Raw genomic sequence first — 23,733 nt, 5'->3', positions numbered from 1 at the left:
GCAAAAACTGGCAGAGGTTATCTATGTTAAATGCTATAACATTTATTGATATTACATACTTTCTTCCTTTAGTGCTCTTTATCTGTCTTTAACCCCCTCTTGTTTTATAATTAATTTGTCAATTGTAAATATTTTTGGGTTAAGGTATATCCTTTTTGTTCTTAAATTTTGATGCTTGTTCTGAATCCATGTGATGTCTATTGGGTTATGAAAACAAAATGTTCAAACCACTCTTATGGAGGCATAGTATTTTTTGTGGCATCTTTGGGTTTAACTTGATGAAATGCAACTATCATAGTTTTCTTAAAATGTTTTTATTCCAGGACTTGGAAATTTAATGGTGTCATTAAAGTACTTGAATGCTGTAGGGAATGAATAACATTGTTAAGATAGAACCTAGATTCTCTTTGGCATATAAGATGAACTTGACATTACAGAGGCATCAAAGTCATGATCTTTTATCCAGGTTTTTGTAATTTATGTGTTCCAGGTCCTACGGACTGCTGGATTTCCTTTTTCTCTAAAGAATAGTTAATCTATTCAGGTAGAGGAAATGCAAAGATGAAGTAATCTGTGAGCTTATAGTGAAAGAATAAAATCAGTGGTTTTGATATGTTTAACAGACCTAGTCTATTTGTCAGTGAATACCATGTCTCTTCCTGCATTTTTAGCAGGGAACAGAAAAGAGATAACAAGGTGGCAAAAATACAAGTGATTCGATGAGATAATTATTTCATCTGTTAAAATTCGGACCTTTTTTATGGACAATTTTGGACATTTTGATTCTCCATCATGTAGATGTTAAAATTTTTCATTTTCTTCTTTAAAGCAGAGACCATCCTAACCTTGTTTGTTTCGGGAAACATGCACATCAAATCATGTTTTGTTACATTGTGTGCCTTATGTACGTATTTGTGTTCTAATGTTGTGTTGTTGAGCTCTGATTAGTATAACTTTTTAATGGAACGGGATATGCATTAGTCTGCTTATCCTTTTCTTTTTAGTGTAATTCAAATGAAATGCCATATGGTGGTTTGCATGCAACTACATGACAGTGCATCCTTTGGCAGCATTAGTACAGTCACTAGAATTCAAACTGCTTGATCAATTACTTCCCCATCAGTATCCTTTCAATGCTAATTTCAACCTAGATCGGCATCAATTACCCAAAGTTTGTGGAACCTCTATTTGTGTTCAAATTCAGAAAAATCAATATGGGGTCTTAACCTGACAAGTTAAGCTTTGGTATTGGATGACCCTACGTGCAGTATTTGAGCCCCTAGGGCCAAATAACATGGAGGTCATCCATCCCTACTTTCTTTATTAAATTAAATAAAATATTATTTTTAGTTATGATGGACTTTGTGCTCTGGTCATGCTTCAAGCCCAAAGGACATTTATGCATAGGGGTGTATTTAAAGATTTGAATAAAACTAATTCTTGGCCTTTACTCAACAGCTTACGATTTTCACTTGAAATGGTCATTGACAACTAGCAAAACATTACCTGTGGTGTTCATATACTGATTGTACATGTGTTATTTAGGAGAATAACTTGACCTCTGGAAGTTTTATTTGGTCGAGAGCAGTTGGCTAATTTGATCGAGTGTTCTTTCAGCGTTTTCAGTACTGTGGTGTGATTCAAAATAAAATAATATTGGTTGCAATTATTTGCACTCTATTGGTGAATTACCTTTTTTGTTGCTCATCATTGATGTTCTCAAACATGACCCTAATAATTTACAGTTGTATACTTTTTTCTTTCCCTTTTCGTTTGTGCTCTTTTAGAATTGTGAGCTCTGACACTCAGACTTTTTTAGATAGAAGAAGCTCGAGTAAAGGTTTCTGAGTTATCAACAAAGAAGTATAATGATGTCCTTGATGCAAATGAGAAGACCAGAGATTTAGAAAATACTTTGAAAGACATAACAAAAGAACTTCAAAGTTTAAATAAAGAGAAAGAAATTATGGAGAAGAGACGAACAGAGGCGTTAAAGAAGCACACTGAGCTTGAGCTTGATGCCAAAGACCTACAAGAGAAGATCTCCGGAAATATCCGAGCCAAAGTATTATTTTGATATATCCTATTATGAAGTTTTTGAATATAATGGTTCTCTATCTGATCCATTTTTTTTTTGCCTTCATGCATTCAGGAAGATGCGGTAAGACAACTAAAAATACTTGAGGAAGAAATTCAGGACTCAATGAGTGAACTTGACAAAATCAGTCCTTTATATGAGAATCAAGTTATACAAGAGAAAGACATTACCAAGCAGTATGCTGTACTTCAATTTAGTTGATTTTTTGCGACACTACCTTTGTGATGTACATTTATTTATTTTTCTTCTATGTCATTATTGTATCCCTTTTGTTATCTAAAATTGGTATCTTTATGATATGTTACGTCAAATTTATTTAAGGACTTCTGGCCCATGATGATGGGAGCATCAGTCATTTAAAGTTTACTTTCTATCCTGTATGATATTTGCTGTTCATCACAACTGGTTCATTTTGCTTGTTCTTTCTTTTTTTTTTTTGGGTTGATAGAAAGATATATGTTTGGTATATTGATCAAGTCGTATCAATATTTACACATATGCACATGCATCTGACACATCTTAACTAGGTAGTGTTGCGAGATCCATGTAGCTGACCCCATTATACTGCTTGTATGTACATGATCCTGCATCTGCTGCAATGGAATTTTTAACCTATTGATAGAAGTATCAGTGGACTCTAATGTTTATGATGTAGAAAGGGGGCATGAAGAAAGAAGAGAGGAGAGAAATAGGAGATGGAGAGAATGAGAGGAACTAGGGAAAGAGATCAGAACTGAATTACTCTGCATATGCAATAACAGCAACAACATAACATCCACTCTGATTGCCTAGCCCCTTATGTATACCTCTAGGCTAATGGTTATGCACGCCACTTATCATAACTAGCATAACTAACAACTAACTTAACTAATTCTTATATTTATCATTATTATTTATATGACAGTTTATTTCTCATGAAAATGCTTTTCTCCCCCACAGAATAATGGAGCGTGAGAAGAAGCTGAGTATCCTTTACCAGAAGCAAGGACGTGCGACTCAGTTTTCCAGTAAAGCTGCTCGCGATAAATGGCTTCAAAAGGAGATTGATGATCTTGAACGAGTGCTTTCTTTGAACCTGGGGCAGGTATGGGTTCCTTTATTTGTTTGAGTATTTAATATTTCTAATAGTGTAAGGGACACTTGAATAGACTATTTTGATATGTAAAATTATCATCTTTTTCTTGTGTTTCTTCTCCTGTCAATTTCTTCTTGGTGTTCTGTTACTTGAAATCGTGTTAAAATTTTATGTTGTAGAGTCTTTTATATGTTTTGGTGAAAGAAAGACTGTAAAAGAATGAAGGAATAATCTAGCAGATAAGATATTCACTTGCAAGAAATTAAAATATTTCAAATCTAAAACATTCGGTTAAAGAGCTCATATAAGCAAAAGCTTGCTGTTGTCTTCGCGCATCATTTAAGCATATTTCTAAGGAAGACTCATCTAACTGCCTTGTCATTAGAAGAGTAAAGAGGGGAAGGGATTGTACCTTAGTTTTTAGATTTGCATATTCTGGTGTATATAAATTAATTATTTTGCTGTCTCCTCTTAAACCCAGATGTATTAAATGATCCTTAATGTTGTTTTCTATATTTGTTTTAGTATTTTCTTAGGTTAACTAGTATTTCTGGCTCTGCTTAACAAACATTTATTTATTATGTGTTTCTACACGTATAATAAATCATTTATGTCAAGTTGGTTTACCTCTTTAATATGTCTCTTGTTTGACTGACATCCCCCCCCCCCCCCCGGCCTGGTGTTTTGGGAAAACAGGAGCAAAAGCTCAGGGAAGAAATTGATCGGCTAAATGGTGAACTACATAATTGTGATGAGTATATTAGGAATCAAAAATCAAACATTACTGAGGTGGAGTCCCACATTGCTAAATCGCGTGAAGATTTTAATCATCGAAGAGTACAAAGAGACAAGTTGCATGATGAGCGGAAGTATGTTCTGTTTTACAATTTATTCAGTTCAGATTCCAGAGTCTAGTTCTGATGATTTGAAGTACTGTAGGTCTTTATGGGCCAGAGAGAATGGACTTACTTCTGAAATTGATAAGCTGAAAGCAGAAGTTGAGAAGGCTGAAAAGAGCCTTGATCATGCGATTCCTGGAGTCAGTAATCTATTTTTTAAACTTATTTGAGCATCTTATTTCTGGATTTTACTGTTTAGCTTTGCAAGAAAGCGGGTAACAACACTTCTTTGCTTGTTTATTTTAAAATGTTGAGTAAGTAACTAGACTATTTATCTCAACTGAGGAATTCACTGGAGAAACCTGAATCCAAAGCGCAAAGCCTTTGACATGTTATGTTCTAGTTAATTTCTGACAAGACAACATCTTTCATGTTATAAATACCCTGCTTTAATTAACAAAAAGTTCCCGAATGTATGTAAATCTATGCCATTCACTCTGCATTCTTAGAATAAATCACCACTTGAATACATTTACATTGACTTGAACGTGTTATTACAACTTTATCTTAGACATATGTGTACAGAAAAACTGTTTAGTTCTTGATTTTGGTGATCTTACTGATATCAGGAACAGTGTAAAACTCAAATGATGGAAGATAAAATTTCAATGACATGAAGTGAGGCAGAGTCCTGATAATTATGCTTGATATTTCCATCTTTGTCTCCATGTTTGCCCTTTCCATTTAATACTGGGCACCTTAGAGTGCTCAGTTTCTGGGGATAGTTGTTGACAACCTGTCTTTTTTTCCAGTTCACAGTTGATCTGTCATGCTACGTAAATAGATGTATTCATGGCAAATAGTTATTTTTTGTTTTCAAATTGAAACTTTCTTGTAATCATCAGGATGTGAGAAGAGGGTTGAATTCAGTTCGGAAAATCTGCAGAGAGTATAGAATTTCAGGAGTTCATGGTCCAATCATTGAGTTGTTGAACTGTGATGAAAAATTTTTCACAGCAGTTGAAGTCACTGCAGGAAACAGGTGTGTGACATTTGTCCTAATTTTTATACCTGGTATGTGAATTTATATATGCTTCACCAAGCAGAAATATCGGGGAGCAGGATAGTAAGTTTGCTTTTACTTGGTTATTTGTTGATCTTGTAATTGTTATTGCTGTTGTCTCTTTGCTGGTTTCATATCATTGCATTCCTTGATCTTTGGCTTCTTTGTACGTCTATTTTGATGTTTCCACTTATCATCCTTGTTTGAACAGCTTGTTTCATGTGGTTGTGGAAAATGATGACAAGTCAACCCAGATAATTAGACATCTTAATTCTCAGAAGGGCGGGCGTGTTACTTTTATCCCACTTAATCGAGTGAAGGCTCCGACTGTCACTTATCCTCAGAGTTCTGATGTCATACCGCTTCTGAAGAAATTAAATTTTAAACTTGATTATACTCCAGCATTCAGTCAGGTTAGCTTTATTGCAAATGCTGTGTCTTATTTAAATGTGAATACTGCTATACCGGTTCTATCTGGTTTATGCCTAGGAGTTGGTCTGTTCTATTTTAAATATAACTTGAGGAAGCCTTGTGTCAAACTTTCAATTTATGTAGTCAAACTGTTTCAGTGTGTTTCTTGTTTCAATACACTTCAGTTCTATATCTGTGCAGCAGGCAGAGATTTCCCGTGGCTTTAGAGGTTTTTGTATCTTGATTTTTTTTTTTTTTTGGCTTTTGTGATGCTAAACATGTTCAATTCTTCAAATAATGAGCTTCCGTACCTGGAAGTGGACATTTGCATGTGCTCCTGTTGTTTATTTAATTAGGTAGATGCCTCCATTTAACTATGTTTGATTGCTAGATCTCCCTTGACATTGCTTCTGACATTTCTCCTAGGTATTTGCTAGAACAGTTATCTGCAAAAATATTGATGTTGCGTCAAGGGTTGCTCGTACTGATGGTCTGGACTGCATAACATTGGAAGGTTGGGTTTGAACACTTAAAAAAGGTTGTCTTCATTATTTTACCTTGTTTTTACCTTAACAAGTTGCTGGTCATCCCTACTTCAGGTGATCAAGTGAGCAAGAAAGGTAGCATGACTGGGGGATTTTATGATCATAGGCGATCAAAATTGAAGTTTATGAATATTATTAAGCAGAATGCAGACTCTATTCGCATGAAGGAGGAGGAATTAGAGAAAGTTAGACTTGAGCTTCATGATATCCTTTCATGTTTATAATCTATCAATTAGTTGTTGCAAATGACATTTCTTGTGTCAATGGTGTTGATATCAAGAGGGATTTCCACCATCGTTGTTTCCGCTGAACTAATCTTACAGATAGACCAGAAAATCACTACACTTGTTGATGCGCAGCAGAAATTTGATGTTGAGCGGGGTCATGGTAAATCAAAACTGGATCAGCTTAAGCAGGACATTGCGAACGCCAACAAGCAGAAACAACTAATTTCTAAAGCACTTGAAAATAAGGTGTTATTGCAGTTATAGACTATCTATGCCTTTATTTTGAGAACTTCTCTTATATCGGTCATTTCTTTTTGATTTTTTTTTCCGAGTGTTTTTTAGCTTTGCCTTCATTGCTTGTAGGAGAAGTCACTTGCAGATGTTCAGAATCAAATTGATCAGCTTCGAGCTAGTATGGGAATGAAAAGGGCTGAGATGGGCACAGAGCTCATTGATCACTTAACACCCGAGGAAAAGAAACTCTTGTCAGATTTGAATCCTGAAATCAAAGAACTTAAAGAGAAGCTTGTTGCTTGCAAGACTGATCGTGTTGAGGTTGATGTTTGAATTCTCTGGTGCTTGAAATCTTTTAATGGTCCCTTGTCCTATATTAACTTCAACTTTGCAGACTGAAGCAAGAAAGGCAGAACTGGAAACTAATCTGACAACTAACCTTAGGAGAAGGAAACAAGAGTTGGAAGCTGTAATATCATCCGTGGAAGCTGACTCTCTGGTTGTTGATGCTGAATTGAAGGGACAGGAACTTAATGATGCTAAACTACTGGTTGAAGATGCAACAGAGCAGCTAAGAAGTGAGGCCCTCAATCACTGTTGTCTCTTATATATATGTATATATATTTGAAACACAATTTGTATTTCCTTCTGACCAAATTATCTTTCTCAGGGGTTTCTGATAGTATAAATGATCGAATGAGGCAAAGTAAAAAGATTAAAGATGAAATGAATAAATTGAAGGTAGTAACTCTTTTATAAATTGTTTGGTGGTGGCGATTTTGGCTGCTCCTCTAATGATTACATATGACTGTAGGCTTTGGAGGATGATTATGAAAGGAAACTTCAGGAAGAAGCTAAAGAATTAGAGCAATTGCTGAGTAAAAAAAATATTTATTCTGCTAAAGAAGATGAATGTACCAAGAAAATCAGGGAACTGGGTCCATTGTCATCAGATGCTTTTGAGACGTAAGCCTTCTCATATTGTTTCTTTTTTTATTCCCCTTTTTTTTTGTATTTTTAGTTACAAGGAGAACATTTTGAGTGTTAGACAACTAAAAACTATTGTCTAGAGAAACCAAAAGAGAAACTATTACATAACATGGTAGAGTGCTCCAATTAAATATTTGCTAAGGGGACTGTCCTTAGTTAGCTTCATTTCATCACGAGAGGCAAAGCTGAAGTTCTTTCCTTAAACAGTTTGTCATAAGCTATTTAAAGTTTTGCACTGTCTTTGTTAAGCCTTGCAAGCTAAAGCGACAGCATTTTGCATATATTTATGATTCTTCCATCTGATTCCAAGGGTCCCGATTTGGCATGCTAAAATTTTGAAGTTGTGCTGAAATGCCTTATATCTATGAAAAATACACCAAACAGCTTATTGCAGAGTCTGAAACGCATGGTTATTGCCCTTTTTATTTGCCTGGACAGTGTTAACATAATTTACCCCCTACCTTCGTGCCACTTAGTCCATTGTCTTGTTGGTTCAATTAATTTCCTTTTCAGTGTTTTTTTTTTTTTGGGTTTAAAACCTTTTGACTTTGCTACTGCACCGTCATTTTGTTGGTAATTACCAAGAGATGGGAAACTGTTATAGTTTAAAGCTTGTTGTATTTCACAATATTTCATGACCTATATATTTTGAATTTCTCTAAAGAGAATTTTGTTTTTTTCCCCCTCTTGCAATGGAATCTATAGGTACAAGCGGCGAAACATCAAAGAATTGCACAAAATGCTGCACAGGTGCAATGATCAGTTGCAGCAGTTCAGTCACGTGAACAAAAAAGCACTTGATCAATACATTAACTTCACAGAACAGCGAGAAGAACTTCAGAAAAGACAAGCTGAACTTGATGCAGGAGATGAGGTATTTATTTGCTGTCCTGTTTGTCGGGAAATTCCTTGATCATTGAGTGTGTATATTGCCTGTCATGCATTGTTGGATGCAGAATTTATTACATTCAAGATTTGAGACAACTGTTTATTCTTGGCATTTGATGTAGCTTCTTTTCTGCATCGCGTAATTATGTCTTCTTAACAACATCTATATAATTTCTATCTATTTATTTAACATTATTTGTTTTCTAGAGTGCCATATGCTGACATTTATTAACAGTTCTAATGCGTCCTCTGATATTGAGCTTGATCTAACCTTCTTTCTCCTTATCATGTGGTAATGGGTTATCCAGCAACAGTAACTCAGTTGATTTCTATCATTGAATACTTGCAGAAAATTAGAGAATTAATATCAGTTCTAGATCAACGGAAGGATGAATCCATAGAACGAACTTTCAAAGGTGTGGCAAGGCACTTCCGAGAAGTCTTTTCTGAACTTGTACAAGGCGGCCATGGTCATCTTGTTATGATGAAGAAGAAGGTTTGTAATGATTGATCAATATCTTTTGCTTAATAGCTTCTACATTGTATTCTTGGGATTTTGATGGGGGAAATGGTGCCTAATAACTTAGCAACTAGGTTTGTGCTTTGTACTAATTTTAATATTTTTTTTTAGATGTCACACTGTTTTCCTATACAGGTTTTCATCGATGATACGCTTGATTATGTTTTTGTTGCTTCATTTTTTGGGAATTTTTTGTATAATATTTTTGGTTGGTGTTGGTGCATTCTGATTTCTTTTTGACAGGATGGTGATCCTGTTGCTGATGATGAAGATGAGGATGGTCCTCGCGAAGCTGATCCAGAGGGGAGAGTAGAAAAATATATTGGAGTGAAAGTAAAGGTAAGTGCACACTTGGCTTCTTGCTGAATCTTTCATGCTTTCCTGTGTCTGAATGCTTCTGATTTTGTTGTGGTGACTAAGTGAACGATATGCTGTTGAGACGTATCATTATTTATAGCTATAGACTTAACCCTGTCGGAATTTAGATTGGAGTTTGATGAACCCAACAATGTCTTGGCCAAGCTAACAATAAGACAAGGTCCAACGGGGCTCTTGATGCTATTAATAAGAAATTAGGCCAGGCTATTTCGTCTATCTTTCCTGAGCTGTAACTCGTTTCTAAAGCATAAATAATCAGGTTTCCATCAGAGTCACATCCATTTCTTTGCAAACCGAGCCAAGGGATATATGTAACCAATTGACAAAGCAAACATCATTACCCAACTATACAGATATGTCCTGATTCATTATATGATTGTGAAGCATGCATGTTTGTATCCCCCTGCCCCTTTTCATGTGGGGTAATGATGTCTGTTGTCAGTTGGTGTTTGTCAGGCATCAATCCAAAAATTTCTTCTGATAACCATGGACAATCTTTTGCATTACAGGTGTCTTTCACCGGACAAGGAGAGACTCAGTCCATGAAGCAGTTGTCGGGGGGTCAAAAAACTGTCGTTGCCCTCACGCTTATCTTTGCCATCCAGCGATGTGATCCAGCTCCTTTTTATCTTTTTGATGAGATAGATGCAGCATTGGATCCACAGTACCGAACTGCAGTTGGGAGTATCCTTTTCTTAAAACTGTTTACTAGCTTCACTTCAAATATAAAATAAGTGCTTTGCATTGTCTTTTTTGCAAATTCTGTAAGTTATATTCAAGCATCTATATCTAGACATATATATATATATATATATATATATATATATATAATGCATATGATGCCATACTGCATTGTGCTTTTGGATTTTGTGGTTCTTTAACGTGGTCAGAAAGCATCCATAGGCTCCTCGTTGTGTCCAGAGTTCACAATTTATTCCCTTTTGTTTGTTATATTTGGTTAAAGATATTAGTTGTTTTGTGCTTTGTTCGCACTCCATGCCAACAATTTTGTTGTGATTTTCTTTGGCTCTCCTTTCTTTATCTGTTTCAGGTTTGGGTTGAGTTGTTATTTGGGATCCATAGTTTAATAAAAACTTTGAGGTTGGGATTTTATTTAATTAACAATTTATTTTGGAAAATACTTAGGTACCTACTCTTTATGCTTTAGATATTGTTTTCCAATCGAACTAGTGGTGGGCCCTATGTGTGTTGCGGAGAGTTTTGACAAGTGAGCCTAACTATACACGATTCATGGTTCATGGGTTACCACTGTTGACTTATTTTTAATTTTAAATTTAAAATTCACTTGTTTTAATATAGTTGGAGAGAAGTACCTTATCTATTAAGTTTTCTCCATTTCTTCAACCTACAGTATAGTGGCCCTTCTCTGGAATCACCTTAAAGGGTGTTATTGCTTGCTAATAATTTTTTTTGGTTAGGGTGTGACGGTAATTTCCAAACAAGCTCTTGTTGATTCATGGAAGTCATGGAGGCTGGGGTTTATGTGTACTAGTAAACTTATAAATTAAATGGAAGGGTGATTGGAGATAAATCCATTGTGTTATGGGCTGACACTGATATTTGAAGAATTTATATCACTGCATTAGAGACAAATAGGGCCTTCTGCTATATTTTCACCAGCATTTGGGTTCTTGCATCCTACTGTGCCGTTTGGATTTCTTAACTTGTGCAGATATGATTCGACGTCTGGCTGACCTTGCTAACACTCAATTTATTACGACCACATTGACCAGTGACACATAAAAACAGGGTCAGCCGTGTTAATCTGGTGTCCAAGGAAGATGCGCTTGAGTTTATTGAGCATGACCAGACTCACAATGCTGAATGAGGTTAGAGAACCATCAAAAGTTTTCATGTCTCTTTACTGATGTTAGACAGCTGCTTTGGGTGGTGAATGGTATTCAACTAAATGGATCAAACTTGCACGGTACACCGATAATGCTAAATATATATTTATTTATATATATAACTCCGGTCCCGCACCTTTTAGAAGAAACAAATGGTTCTTATTATAAATCACCAAATGGGGCATTAATTATATTTTTCCAAGGTTGTCCCTATTCAAAGATGGATGCAATTTTCTTTTTTTTTCGCTCAAGATGTCATTTATAGTTTTGAATATGGGTAAGTGTAGATGTTTTCATTATCAAACAAATTTAATAACTTAACTACTTTTGGTTTTAATAAGGTGGTTGGAGATGCCTTATGATAAGGATCCGATGGAATATATGAATACAATTTGTGTGTGTTGTATATATTTGATGTTCTTTTTGTTGTTAGGTGCTTATGATTCCCTTGAAGGTCCCATGATTTGAAGTAGATAGCAGATTCCAGTTCAAATCCATGAGATGGCACTTCCATTTGTATGATATGTATTGACTGATCTGACTTCTGCATAGGTCTTAGAATAACCCAGTAGTTACTGATCTCTCCTTATCTATATATTTTTGTATATGCTTCTCAATTTGTTTACATGTCAATATATTATACATCTTGTAGCTGTCTTGGGGGAAAAACGTTGAACACTGTTTGATATTGACGAAGGAAATCATTTTATGTACAACAATACTTCTCCTTGCCCTACTTAAATTCTCAATGGTGCCGGATATAATTTATTTGATTATTATGGTTTATTTGTGTTCATTCTCTTAACCTTCTGCCTGTGTACTTTTAATAACAATAACCCAGAAGTTGCTTCTCTCGGTATCTATAATAAAAATAAAATAAAAACATAATAATTGAGCTTCAATTAAGAATTACAAGGGAAATTCTAATTGTTATGCAGATACGGAAGAAAACGTAGATATATTAAATTAAATGTTAAAATCAAAACTTGAAAAGTATGCCAGTGGTGGTTGAGTTGAATCAAGTGATTTAAACTGGATGTTCTCTGAAAAGACGACGTTGTTATTTTTTTCCGAAGTGAATAAGAGAGACTTTGAACCTTGTTAATAGAACCAGAAATCATATTAAAAAGTTTTTAATTAGATTTGATATTTTTTTTTCCAGCAACTAGATTTGATGACACTTGGATCTTTCTTGTAGTGTTAGACAATTATATTAGATGTCGTATAATTATATAAAATATCTAAGAAATATTTGGTTTGTTTTAATCAAAAAAATAAAATTGGGATGGTCTATTTGAGATTTTTTTTTTAGCGCCTATCCTTTTCCTCTTCATAGGAGAGATTACTCCCACACTCAAACGCCTCCCACATGCATTCTCTCAGCCACATGGGGGTTGATCTCCTAGTATAATTTGAACAACTAAAATATAATCTAAAATGAACGGGTGGAAGAGGGAAAGGGTAGAGGAGAGAAGCTGATTTCCTCAATAAGCGAGGTGGCGTGATGCGATTTGAGCCAAGGCTCATTGGGTTTGATCTTGAGCATAAAAATAATTCCCATATAACTTTTAGAATTTTTCTAATAAGTTATTCTGACTGTTAAACTTTATTAGGAAAAAGTATACTACTTCGTGATGAATATAAGTTGTTTGGTGCGGTACATTTAAGGGAAAATTGGTCATGAGTTTCCAATTGAAAATTTATTCAGAAAACAGGACCTAACATTGTGAAAATGCATTCAATGTCTATGAGGGTGATAGGAAAAAGACCAAATTACCCTATGAAAGGTGATTGCATATTCGAGCAGGTCACTTAGTTAATTGCATCTTCAGAAAATAATTACATATTGGATCATATTGCATATTTTAGGAGATTACATGCATATTATGTAAGCTAATAATTGCATCTTGGGGAAGCTAATTACATATTGATTTAGACGAGGTAATTTCATATTTGGGAGGCCACCAGCATATTATGGAAGCTAATTGCATCTTGAAAAGGTAACTGTATATTAGTTCATATTGCAGACTACGTCCAGTTTTAATTATAAGACCTTGTTTGCAGTATACAAACGAGGTTTTATAATTAAGATCGGAGGTGGTATTAATTAGGGAAGGTAATTGCAGATTTGGGAAGGCTGCTTGCACATTATGAAAGCTAATTGTGTCTTGGAGAAGCTAGTTGCATATGGTTTTGAGGAGACATGCGCATTATGAAAGCTAATAGCACCTTGGAGAAAGCAATTGCATATTGGTTCATATTATATTAGTAATTCCACAATTATGGAGACCACTTCTACGTTATGAAAGCTAATTGTATCTCAAGAAAATTAACTGCATATTGGTTCAGGAAGGTAATTACATGTTTGAAGAGGCTGCTTGCACATTTAAGTGTGCGCACATGCAGGTGTGTGAATTTTACAGAGCCATTTGAGTGTACTACTTGTAAACTCTGTGAATTTATTGTTTAATATATTTTTTCAGCCTTCGGTGCTTTAATTGATTGAGATTGAATTGGGTATGAATTGGGTAAGATATCCCGAGAGTTGGAGGCCAGGCAATGAATGTATCAGTAATGATAAATCATCACTAATAGATTTCGATTGATGACGACAATAGTATGCTCTTACCCAAACATTAATGTCACATTCATTTTAAAAAAATAAACTAGTAAAATTTATATGAATACTTTATAGTTTTAGGAAAAGTTTATGTTCTGTTACAAGAGTTAATTTTCATCCTACAGGGTATGATAGTGTTAAAGAGTATATCACCATAAATAAAATAGCATTATACTACTCCGATCTTTAATATAAGATCTATTTAACTAATTTAATTAGATTAAGAAAGTTAGGTAAGTTAGTTAATTATAAGAAATACTTCTCCGATTCTAAATGTAAGACCTTTTTTGTAGTGTAAATTACACTACAAAAGGAATCCTATATTTAGGATTGGAGGAGTATGATATGTTCTTCTTAACAAACCATAATCTTTTTTTTAATATCCTTCCTTCCTCGCATATTTGATTATGGTTGAGAGAGTATCCATAAGAATAATTTAGAAAAAAAATTGATAAATATGAAATTCTTATATTTAGAACTAAAATTACCTTAACAATTAGATCTTATATTAAAGATTGAAAGAGTATCTAACTTACCATATATAAGCTAGCACCCTTACCCAATCACCTTGCAGGTGATATCTCCTAACGGATGGAAACATAAGATTCAACTTGGTAATCAAAATACGATACAGGGACGAATTTATATCTTTTTGAATTATACGGGCTCGATTAAAAATTGATGTAAATTGTGAGAAGCAATAATTAATTTGTCATTAAAGATATGAAATTTCCAAAAAAAAAAAAAATTTAAAGACCACTGTTTTTTTTTCTAAACAATTCCTAAAATTCCCTAACTCTCTTGTGCAAGAAAGTTTTTGCAAAATCTAATTTCTAAACCTACCGAAAGAAAAAGCCTACCAAACATCTACCAAAACAAAAGGAAACTAACTGCCAATAATCTACAAAAAAGAAAAAATATGTCCTGCAAAAAATGGGTATGCATGCTAAACCTATTCTACCTTTGGACTGGTTGAGTTTCAAGACCAAACCCAAATGGAAATAGAGGATCATAATGAGGATCACCAACGTTCATGGGCAATTGATCAGGACTTTTGAACCAAGTCTGTGGCAGTTTCCCAGTAAAACCATAATCACCAAACAGAACATCAGCAACTCCTTGGCCTTCAGTTCCTGGAAGCCAAGCAGCAACAATGGCATTTGCGAACCTTACAAAAGGTTCCATCACCACTGGCCTCCCTGAAATTACTACCACAACACACTTAGTGTTGATGCAGACGTCAGTGATTACACCTTCATTGCCTGCAATTGTCAAGTTTCTGCTGTCCCCTGCAATCTCTGCATATGGCATCTCCCCAACAAGAAGAATGGCATAATCAAAATTGTTTTTCTTAACAAAGTCAGCATTTGCCCTCTCGTTAAAGACTATCTCAGTGCTAGAGTGAACTGTGTTCATAATCCCCTGGAGAATAGTGGTCCCTGTTTGACAAACCAGGATTAAATCATGTTATACTATATCATGTCAATACTTCAAACCAAAAATTCATTGATGTTCAATATACGTTCGAAATTTGTCAGACAAGAAATGATGCTTCATTTAGGTTTCAAGAACGCAAATTGATCTATCTAGTTTCCAGTTAAAGGGACATTGTCCTCCCAAATTATCCAGAGCCATTTAACACAAAATTCCAACTAGATCAACAATGCGTCAAGAACTGTTTTATGGGTTTTTTTTTTTTTTTTTTGGGGGGGGGGTGTTCAACAGAAGCTAAAGTTTTGTCTTTCTCAGAGTTAACAAAATCCAGCCATGGTTCTATCTAATTATTATTTTTAATTGCTTCTATTTCATAATTAGAGAGATTATAATGCTCTGGATTATTAAACTGGAAGGAAAAAATAGCTCAAATAAACTGAATTAGAGGGGCTAAAAGTACAATTAAATCTTCCAGATTGAATCAGAGTAAGAACATACCCTTGGTAATGTTATTGCCGCCTTGTCCCTGCCAGGAAATGGTCCAGCCACCACATTGATAACCCAAATTATTAGCGTGACTACCTGTAACCAAAATCTTAGCTCCCTTTTTAGGAAGAGGTAAGACCGGAGTATCTGCATCTTCCCCGTTCTTCAAGAGCACTAGTGACTTTCTCACAGCTTCTCTTGCCAGTTCTCTGTGATCCTGTTAATGTAATGTAAAATAAGAGTTTAAAGTAAGTATTACAAAGAAGAACACAAGTAAAGATAAGATTTTAGGCGTTCTTATCAGATTCTCATGTACAATCATAATGTGTAGGTTTTATAGTTCAAAAAAATTTCTCCTGTTGTTATGTATTAATTGGTGAACCAGATAATGAACACCTAAAATAGTTCATTAATTAGGAAAAATGCAGAAACTAACATTTTTTCCTAGCTCTGAGACAAGACTATTATCAGCCATTGGTTTCTCAAAAAGTCCCATATGAAACTTTACTCCCAATATTCTGCCAACCGCATCATCAATGCGGCTCATGGGAACGTATTTGTTCTTGACAAGATAAGTCAGAGTGTTGATGAATTCTGTGTAGTTATAGGGAACCATGACCTGAAAAATGAGATGAAGGTTAGACTTGGAAGCATATATCTCCTGACCACGTTCTTACTTCTCAGGGACACTTACCATGTCGATTCCGGCATTAACCGCTTCTAGAACTGAGTAAGTGTAATTTGCGTGAGGAGGATCAGTGATCCTGTCAAGAGCTTCCCAATCAGATATGACAAATCCCTGCAAATTTACCCCAAAAAAATTCAAATGCAAGATAGTAATATTCTTCATTCCTGCAAGGACTGCTTGCTTTTAAGTGTTAAAGTGAAGCCTCATGATTGGTCTTATTCATATTTATATCATGTTTTCTCATACAAGTCTTTAACGTTTGAAGTGACAACAGAGAACAAATACAATAATCCTATTTTGATCAGCTCAAAAGCTTAGTATTTGGATACTTGAGTGATATTATTGATATTGCAAACACCAGCGTATATCCTTCTACCTATTAAAGAGTCAGCAGTCAGGAAAATGACAATACCTTGAAATTGAGAGTGTTCTTGAGATAATTAGTAATAAGATCATGATTAGCATGCATCTTCAGTCCATTCCAGCTTGAGTAGGAAGCCATGATTGTGGACACACCCTTTTGAATGGCTTCGACAAAACCAGGCATGTGAATCCTCAGCATTGTGTCCCAATTTATCATTGTATTGCCCTCATCGATTCCATGATAGGTGCCACCATCACCTACGAAATGTTTTGCACAAGCTGCAACCTTCTTCCTGTTAAGCAAATGAAAACAAAAAATCAATGATAAGAATATAGTAATTTGCAAATATAAAAACATATACACACATTTTTTCTAAATCTTCCCATTCATACAAAAGTAGGGCACACAGACTACATCCAACATAGCTAAAACACACAAAAAGGTAAAGTAAATGACTTCTTAGGATGTTGATGACTAGCATTCAAGCACCAAAAAGAGAAGTGGTAAACAGAAACCCTAATTCCCTAATAAAAAACAAATCTACCCACGACAAAACAGAGATGTGGCTCTGTAGCACTAGACTCTGAAACACCATAAAGTTTCATAAAATTTTACTTAATTTACAGTATGTTTTAGCCCATATGCTTCATTTGAGAAACACATTAATCACATTCAGATATATTAAACAATGATTGATGAGTGATACTTAGTAAACAATGCTCCGGCACAATATTTTAAGTCCTCGAATCTATATCCCTATTCAGGTCAGGTGAAAGACTCACTTTTGTGTCAAAAATAATGTAACCCTATTAGATGATAATTGAACAACTTAGGTACGAGAAATAAGAAAAAGCATAGAAATCGTATCACATACGGTCCATCGACATGAGGAACGGCCTGGGGAAAACGAGGAGGTATCTCCCCCTGAAGCCCCAGAATGATATCTGTCATATTCTTCACGATTTCGGGATCTTCGCCGTAGCTTTCGTAGCACCTTCCCCATCGAGGATCTCTGCAAACCTTTTACGTGGAAAGGAAGAAACAAAAAGAAATTTTTGTGATCAAGCTTTCTGAAACTCACAAGACATATGCAAGATCCTAAGAAATCAAAATTAAAACACAGAAAAATGCGAAGATTGTTTAGTTTGATGATAATAAAATAGAACTTGCATACCGCAATGCATGGCGCGAAAGCGTAGTTGACTCCTGTGGCTCTAACCTCCAGAGCAGTGGCATCTCCAATCCTCCTCACAAGATCAGGGTCTCTGCAATAACTTTGTTGGTATATAAAGAAAAGAGAAGAAGGGATTTTTTTTTTACAAATAAAATAATAATAAATGAGGGAACTTTGTTGGTATATTGGTTGATATTGAAATATCAACAAAATGATTAATAGTCATAAACCCTAAAATCATGCATACACAAATACATCAGGCAGTTTCTTCGTTTTAAGTATTATAAGAAAAATAATTTATTTTAATTATAACTAGGTTGATCTCACTAACCCGACCGGTTTAAAGACCAGTCCGATTTCTACAACCTTCATCAAAACTATTAAATTGAAATAAATCATGATAAAAATACACAAACATACCTGGTAGCTCCAAGAGCAATATTGTGAGGGAAAATGGTGGCATTATAAACATTATTATGTCCATGAACAGCATCAATCCCATAAAGCATAGGAATCTTCAATCTTGTTGACATTGCTCCCTTTTGAAATTCATTCACCATTTTGATCCATTCTTGGGGACTTGCGTTTTGTGATGGAACACTTCCACCGCCACTTAAAACACTCCCAATTTTGTACTGTTTCATCACTTCGGCTGATGCCACTGATCTCTCTATTTGCACCATTTGCCCAATTTTCTCTGATAATGTCATTCTTGAGAGTAGTTTGTTGATTCTGTGTGGGATTGGCAATCCTGGGTTTAGGTATTCTGATTTTGTTGCCCCTCCCACAACCAAACAGCAAAGAGAAAGCACCAAAAACCTTAACATCGTCATTGCCTGCATTAAAAAAAATAAATAATTAACTAATGTTGATTCTTTGGAGCAAACAAATAAAATTAGGTAAGTAGTCTCAAGGCTTAAAAAAATAGCTAGATTTGTTAGTTTACTTGGCTTATTATCCATCAGCAAAATTTTCACATGGATAGAGTTGGGAATCGCATCATATTTTTAAGGGTCTATACTTGTTTAGAGATGCTTGATATAAACAAATCGAGATAAAATTCTTTTCACATACTTTTAAAAAGTCATATTTGAAAAACTGCTTTTGAAGGGTTCTAAATCCTAATACCATGTTCGGTTGGAGGAAAAAAAAGACAAAAAGAAAAAAAAATCGTCTACCCTCTCTTCTAAATTGGAAGGATTATTAAAGCCTATCCCTTCAAAGTTCCTTCCATTCAATCGGGAAAAAAAGAAAGAAAGAAAACATCATTGTTGACTTAACTAATATTAACTTGATATAACGCAATAAAAATTCTTAGATAGCTCAAAATAAACCACAAAACTTAAAGAGCGCTTAGTTAGTCATTCTATGCTATGAGTTTGGATTTAAACTTTCCAAACAATAATTCAAAGCATGATATAGAGTTGAAAGTAGATCAGCCAAACGCATTTTAAGAGCCATTAAGAAGAGTAATCAAGCTAATATGAATGAAATAATAATTATAAATGATGCATGATGAATAAACATGACCACTTACGAATTTGAAGAATATGTCTGGAACAAAGAGAAAAGAACTTGTGTTCAATGATGGAATAATCAAACGCAATAATGTAGGCCAAATGCTAGAAGAGCTAGCGTATTTATAGAAAATTGGAAGGATATTTGATTAAATTTTAATTTTAATTTTAATCAAATTAGTCACATGATGATAAAGTATAAGATTCTTGATGGGTTGGTGAGGTGAATATTAACAAAAAATAATACAACATAAAGGATGAATGAGATTCTAAATCTAAAGATTTAGATTCTATCACTTAAATATTATTTGATTGTCCGAGCAATTATTTAAATTTAAATATAGATATTTTTAGGACGAAAATATTATTTGTTAATACTTGTCACCTTGCGGCATTAATCACTAAGAACATATTCGTATTTACTATACTTAGCTAACATTATACTTGTATAATGCACGGGATTATTAAAATTAAAATTCTGCAGTAGCAAAAAAAATTGTTTTATCATGATATATAGAATGATATGGCATAATATTATTCATATTAAAAAGTTTAACTTTATGTTTAACTTTTTAAGTAATTTAAAATTAAATGATTAAACCATTGTTTAAACTTTCTTGGAAATTTTTTTTTATATTGATATTGACGATCATGATCTTATTGGTATATACTCATGAATATTAATTATTGGTAAATAAGTGGTGGCGAAAAAACTAGTGGGAAAATATATGGTGGCAAAAAAGAAATTATTGCAAAATATATGGCTGACAGAAAGATTAACTCTGAAATTTCTTTAAATAAAATTCACTGCAAGATTGCTAAAAACAAAAACTTTTCTGTGACAATCCGTGTAATCTTTATAATTTTTTTTTTTCAAAAGATATATTGTCTAAATTGGGGTGAAAAATTGTATCAAAAAAAATTGGGGTGAAAAAAAATAGATACTAATAGATAGCGAAATTTGAAGTAGGGTCCTTTGTGACGATACATACGATTGACCTCCTTTTGGCCAACTTATACAGATGACCTTGTTATAGATTGTGTATATTTTAAAAATTAAAATTGATATCGATGAATTTAATTAATATCAACATCAGATATTTATGATCATGATATTATCATTTAAATTTTTTGTTTATATTGATATTAACTGATAATTGATGGTATCAATATTGATTGCATGAAAATCTAAGATAAAAACAAAATTTTGCCTTTGCTCTAATACTCTTACTAATTAAAAAAAATATACCAACAACATTTTTTTAAACTTGACAGGAAAAAAATTGTTATTACTGAAACTGTCTTTCCGAAACACTTAAAATATAACATTGAATAAACGTTAGATTCTCAATATTATATATATATATATAGAATAAATATGTTATTTCTTCAGTCCTTAATATAAGACCTATTTAACTAATTTAATTGGATTAAAGAAGTTAGGTAAGTTAGTTAATTATAAAAAATATGACATATTTTTTCTAAGACACCATAACTATCTTTCTTAATATTCACCCTCTCTTACTTACTTGATTATGGTTAAGGGAGTATTTATGGGGTATTTAGAAAAAATTGATAAATATGAGAAATATGTTTTATATTTAGGACTAAAATTAACTTAAAAAGTAGATTTTATGTTAAAGATCGGAAAAGTATTTTCATTTACAAAGTCGGTTGGTTAGACTAATGAACCAAAAGTACTAAAAGTGAAACATTGCCAGAAATACATAAACGAAAACAAGGGGGGACAAATGGTCAATGCCAATAGATCTTTTGCAATGACATTAGAATGGATAAGAAATATATAGTTTGGTGTAGCATGAGATTTTTCTGTGTTTTTTCCTTTGCCAACGAACATGGAATTTTCACGAAACTTATAATTTTCACCAAATCTCTTGATAAGTTTCTTGAAGGGCTATAATTTATTATTCAAATGAAAATCATTCGTTGATGTAGGAGATAAACTTTTTTTTTTTTTGAAGAGAAAGTCAGATTTTTAACCTAGACAAGATTTTGAATTAAATTCCCAAAATAACTAACATTGATGAAATATGAAGAAGTTTTCCTCCCCTTAACTTCCCTTATCCAAATATTTCATCATCCAAGCAGGAACTCATTAGAAGGGAAGCTGACATTTTCCAAAGTAAAAGGATAACTACTAGGAATTGGATTTAACAGCTTACAAGCGGAGGCTGCAGAGCTTATATAACAAGATACCCATGAATTCCATCATCATGGAATGACGAGTTAAAGTAAATTTTGAATGAACACTTTGATTTCTATGCTTCTTTTCCAAATCAAATTTAGAAGAATAATGTTTTGTTTCATAGGAGGGGAGTTTCTTTCCTCTATAAGAGAAGAAGTCAAATTTATCACCGAAGTGCCAATGCCCAATCGGTGAATTAGATCTGTTCTAGTTTCAAAAGCCTTAAACCACAGGACTGGACAAAGAAAAGGCGAATGCTCCAAAGTTTCTTCATCCTCGACATCCAAAGAAGCATAAAGATGATACACTAAGAATCCAATTGAAATGACTTATAAATAGTTTTTTTAATCATGATTTATGAAATCAAGATATGAGAAAAGTTTTGTCACAATTTACATGAGATATGTTTTTAAGGATTTATGATTGTGATTGCAAACAAGACCAAAGATGATGAGCTTTTAAGAATTTCCACTATTGGTAGAGAAGCTTTCAGGAATTTCCATATAAATAGTAAATATTTATATGGAAGTTGGATTTTCCATATATTTATTTGGGTTGATGAGCAGCAATAAGCTCAATTAAAATGTTGAAACTATCTTTACCAAGGTTACCTTAAAATTTTTTTCACCCCATGTATCGTTTGCACCCTGAATAGATAAAGGACTGTTAACGATTTGTCTGGAAATACGAGAGTCATATAGTCTTCTTATGATGAGTTGAGCGTTCCATTTGATCGTACATCAGTTATTGCTTCCTTTTTAGTAAGATTGTCCATCGTTAATGTCTGATAAATAACAAGAGGGCTATTAGATCTTGTAGGCCCCCATAATTTATGGCTTACATGAATATTTGAGCTTAATATCCACTCACCTAGGATTAAGAACAATCAAATCTGACATAGAACAATTTTTCTTCCAAAACCAAGAGGCATTTACAGGGAACGTTTGTTGGCAACAATACCTAAATGTTCCAAAAATTCGGTGAATCTTTCAATTCCTCTTTAGTGCTATGCATGACTAGTTAAGAAGAATAAAACCTTCGAATATTGAAGAGGCTGCCTCCAGCCAGTGCCTCATTATGTATGCAAGCTCACTTTTCATCTTGCTTAATTTAATAGCCCAAAATTACTTATAACTTAGATCCCACAGTTCCAAGTAATGTGGGATTCTTCTTTTAATACATTGACACACATTATTTACAGCAATCTTGACGAAGAATTTGAATTCATATCAATTCACTCGACCTCCATAGTAGCAAGAAGAAGAGAATTTTTCAGAGCACCCATTACCCTCCAAATATGATTAACTAAAAGAGATAGATTAATTTGATTAATTGGTAACCAAAGTCCCCCACCTTTTATTGCAAGGGTATATAAGACATTCTCGGTTAAAAAGTAAATTTTCTTTCGATCACTAGAGGAACCGCAAAGAAATCCATGTAAGAAGAATTTAAAAAGGTTAATTACTTTTATGAGGTTAAAAGATGGCATTTGATAAATAACGGGCAAGGAATTAAGTCATACTCCTGTGGTTCTATTTATAAGACACTTTCAATATATTTCATACAGACTAAGAAAAGCCTTAAACTGCATTAACTCTTCATTAAAATATAAAAACTTTCCAACTTTACCCCCATGTAATATACACTTCTTTCAAAAAAAATAACTATCTACACTATAAATGAAAGACAATATGATACATTCACGGTAAAAATTTAATGAAGTAACTTATAAATAGAACTAAAAAAAATCTTCTCTCTCTGTCCTATAAATAAAACCAAAGGAGTATTTTATAAGAGTGAGTCTCAAGGCATGAGGTAACAATGTGCTTTTTCAAATTAAAAATATATTTTACTTCTGACAACATTGATGGGAGCTTGATACATAATTGATTTTTTTTTTTAAGCATCAACTCATGTTGCTAGATATTTCCCATTCGATCAACAATAAGAACTCTAAAAGGTTGAGTAAGAGAATACCTCTCAGAACCACCAAAAAAAAAAAAAAAGAATCGAAAAGCATGTTTGCTAAATTTAGTTACATTCACTCTCTAATTTGAGCAAGGACAATATTCATGCAGAACAAGTTGCAAATTATCCACATAACTTCC

At 33.7% G+C, this 23,733-nt stretch overlaps 1 protein-coding gene and 1 pseudogene across 1 annotated transcript; one reads left to right on the top strand and one right to left on the bottom strand.

The window, feature by feature from the left end:
* Positions 1–4: 4 nt before the first annotated feature.
* On the top strand, positions 5–11,878 carry LOC114746939 (structural maintenance of chromosomes protein 3-like; annotated as a pseudogene).
* Positions 11,879–14,530: 2,652 nt separating this feature from the next.
* On the bottom strand, positions 14,531–18,744 carry LOC114746938 (beta-glucosidase BoGH3B-like). Its single transcript, XM_028935215.1, has 8 exons — positions 18,323–18,744; positions 17,903–17,993; positions 17,603–17,748; positions 16,777–17,020; positions 16,371–16,475; positions 16,113–16,295; positions 15,689–15,893; positions 14,531–15,195 (listed from the first exon to the last, which is right to left on the bottom strand). Exons 1-8 carry the CDS (start codon positions 18,742–18,744, stop codon positions 14,714–14,716), a joined length of 1,878 nt encoding a protein of 625 aa, XP_028791048.1. The 3' UTR covers positions 14,531–14,713.
* Positions 18,745–23,733: the final 4,989 nt, after the last annotated feature.

Source organism: Neltuma alba, unplaced genomic scaffold, assembly GCF_004799145.2.
Source record: "Neltuma alba isolate B1F8T4 unplaced genomic scaffold, ASM479914v2 tig00005146_pilon, whole genome shotgun sequence".
Lineage (NCBI taxonomy): Eukaryota > Viridiplantae > Streptophyta > Magnoliopsida > Fabales > Fabaceae > Neltuma > Neltuma alba.
This window is presented reverse-complemented; position numbering and strand designations above follow the sequence as displayed.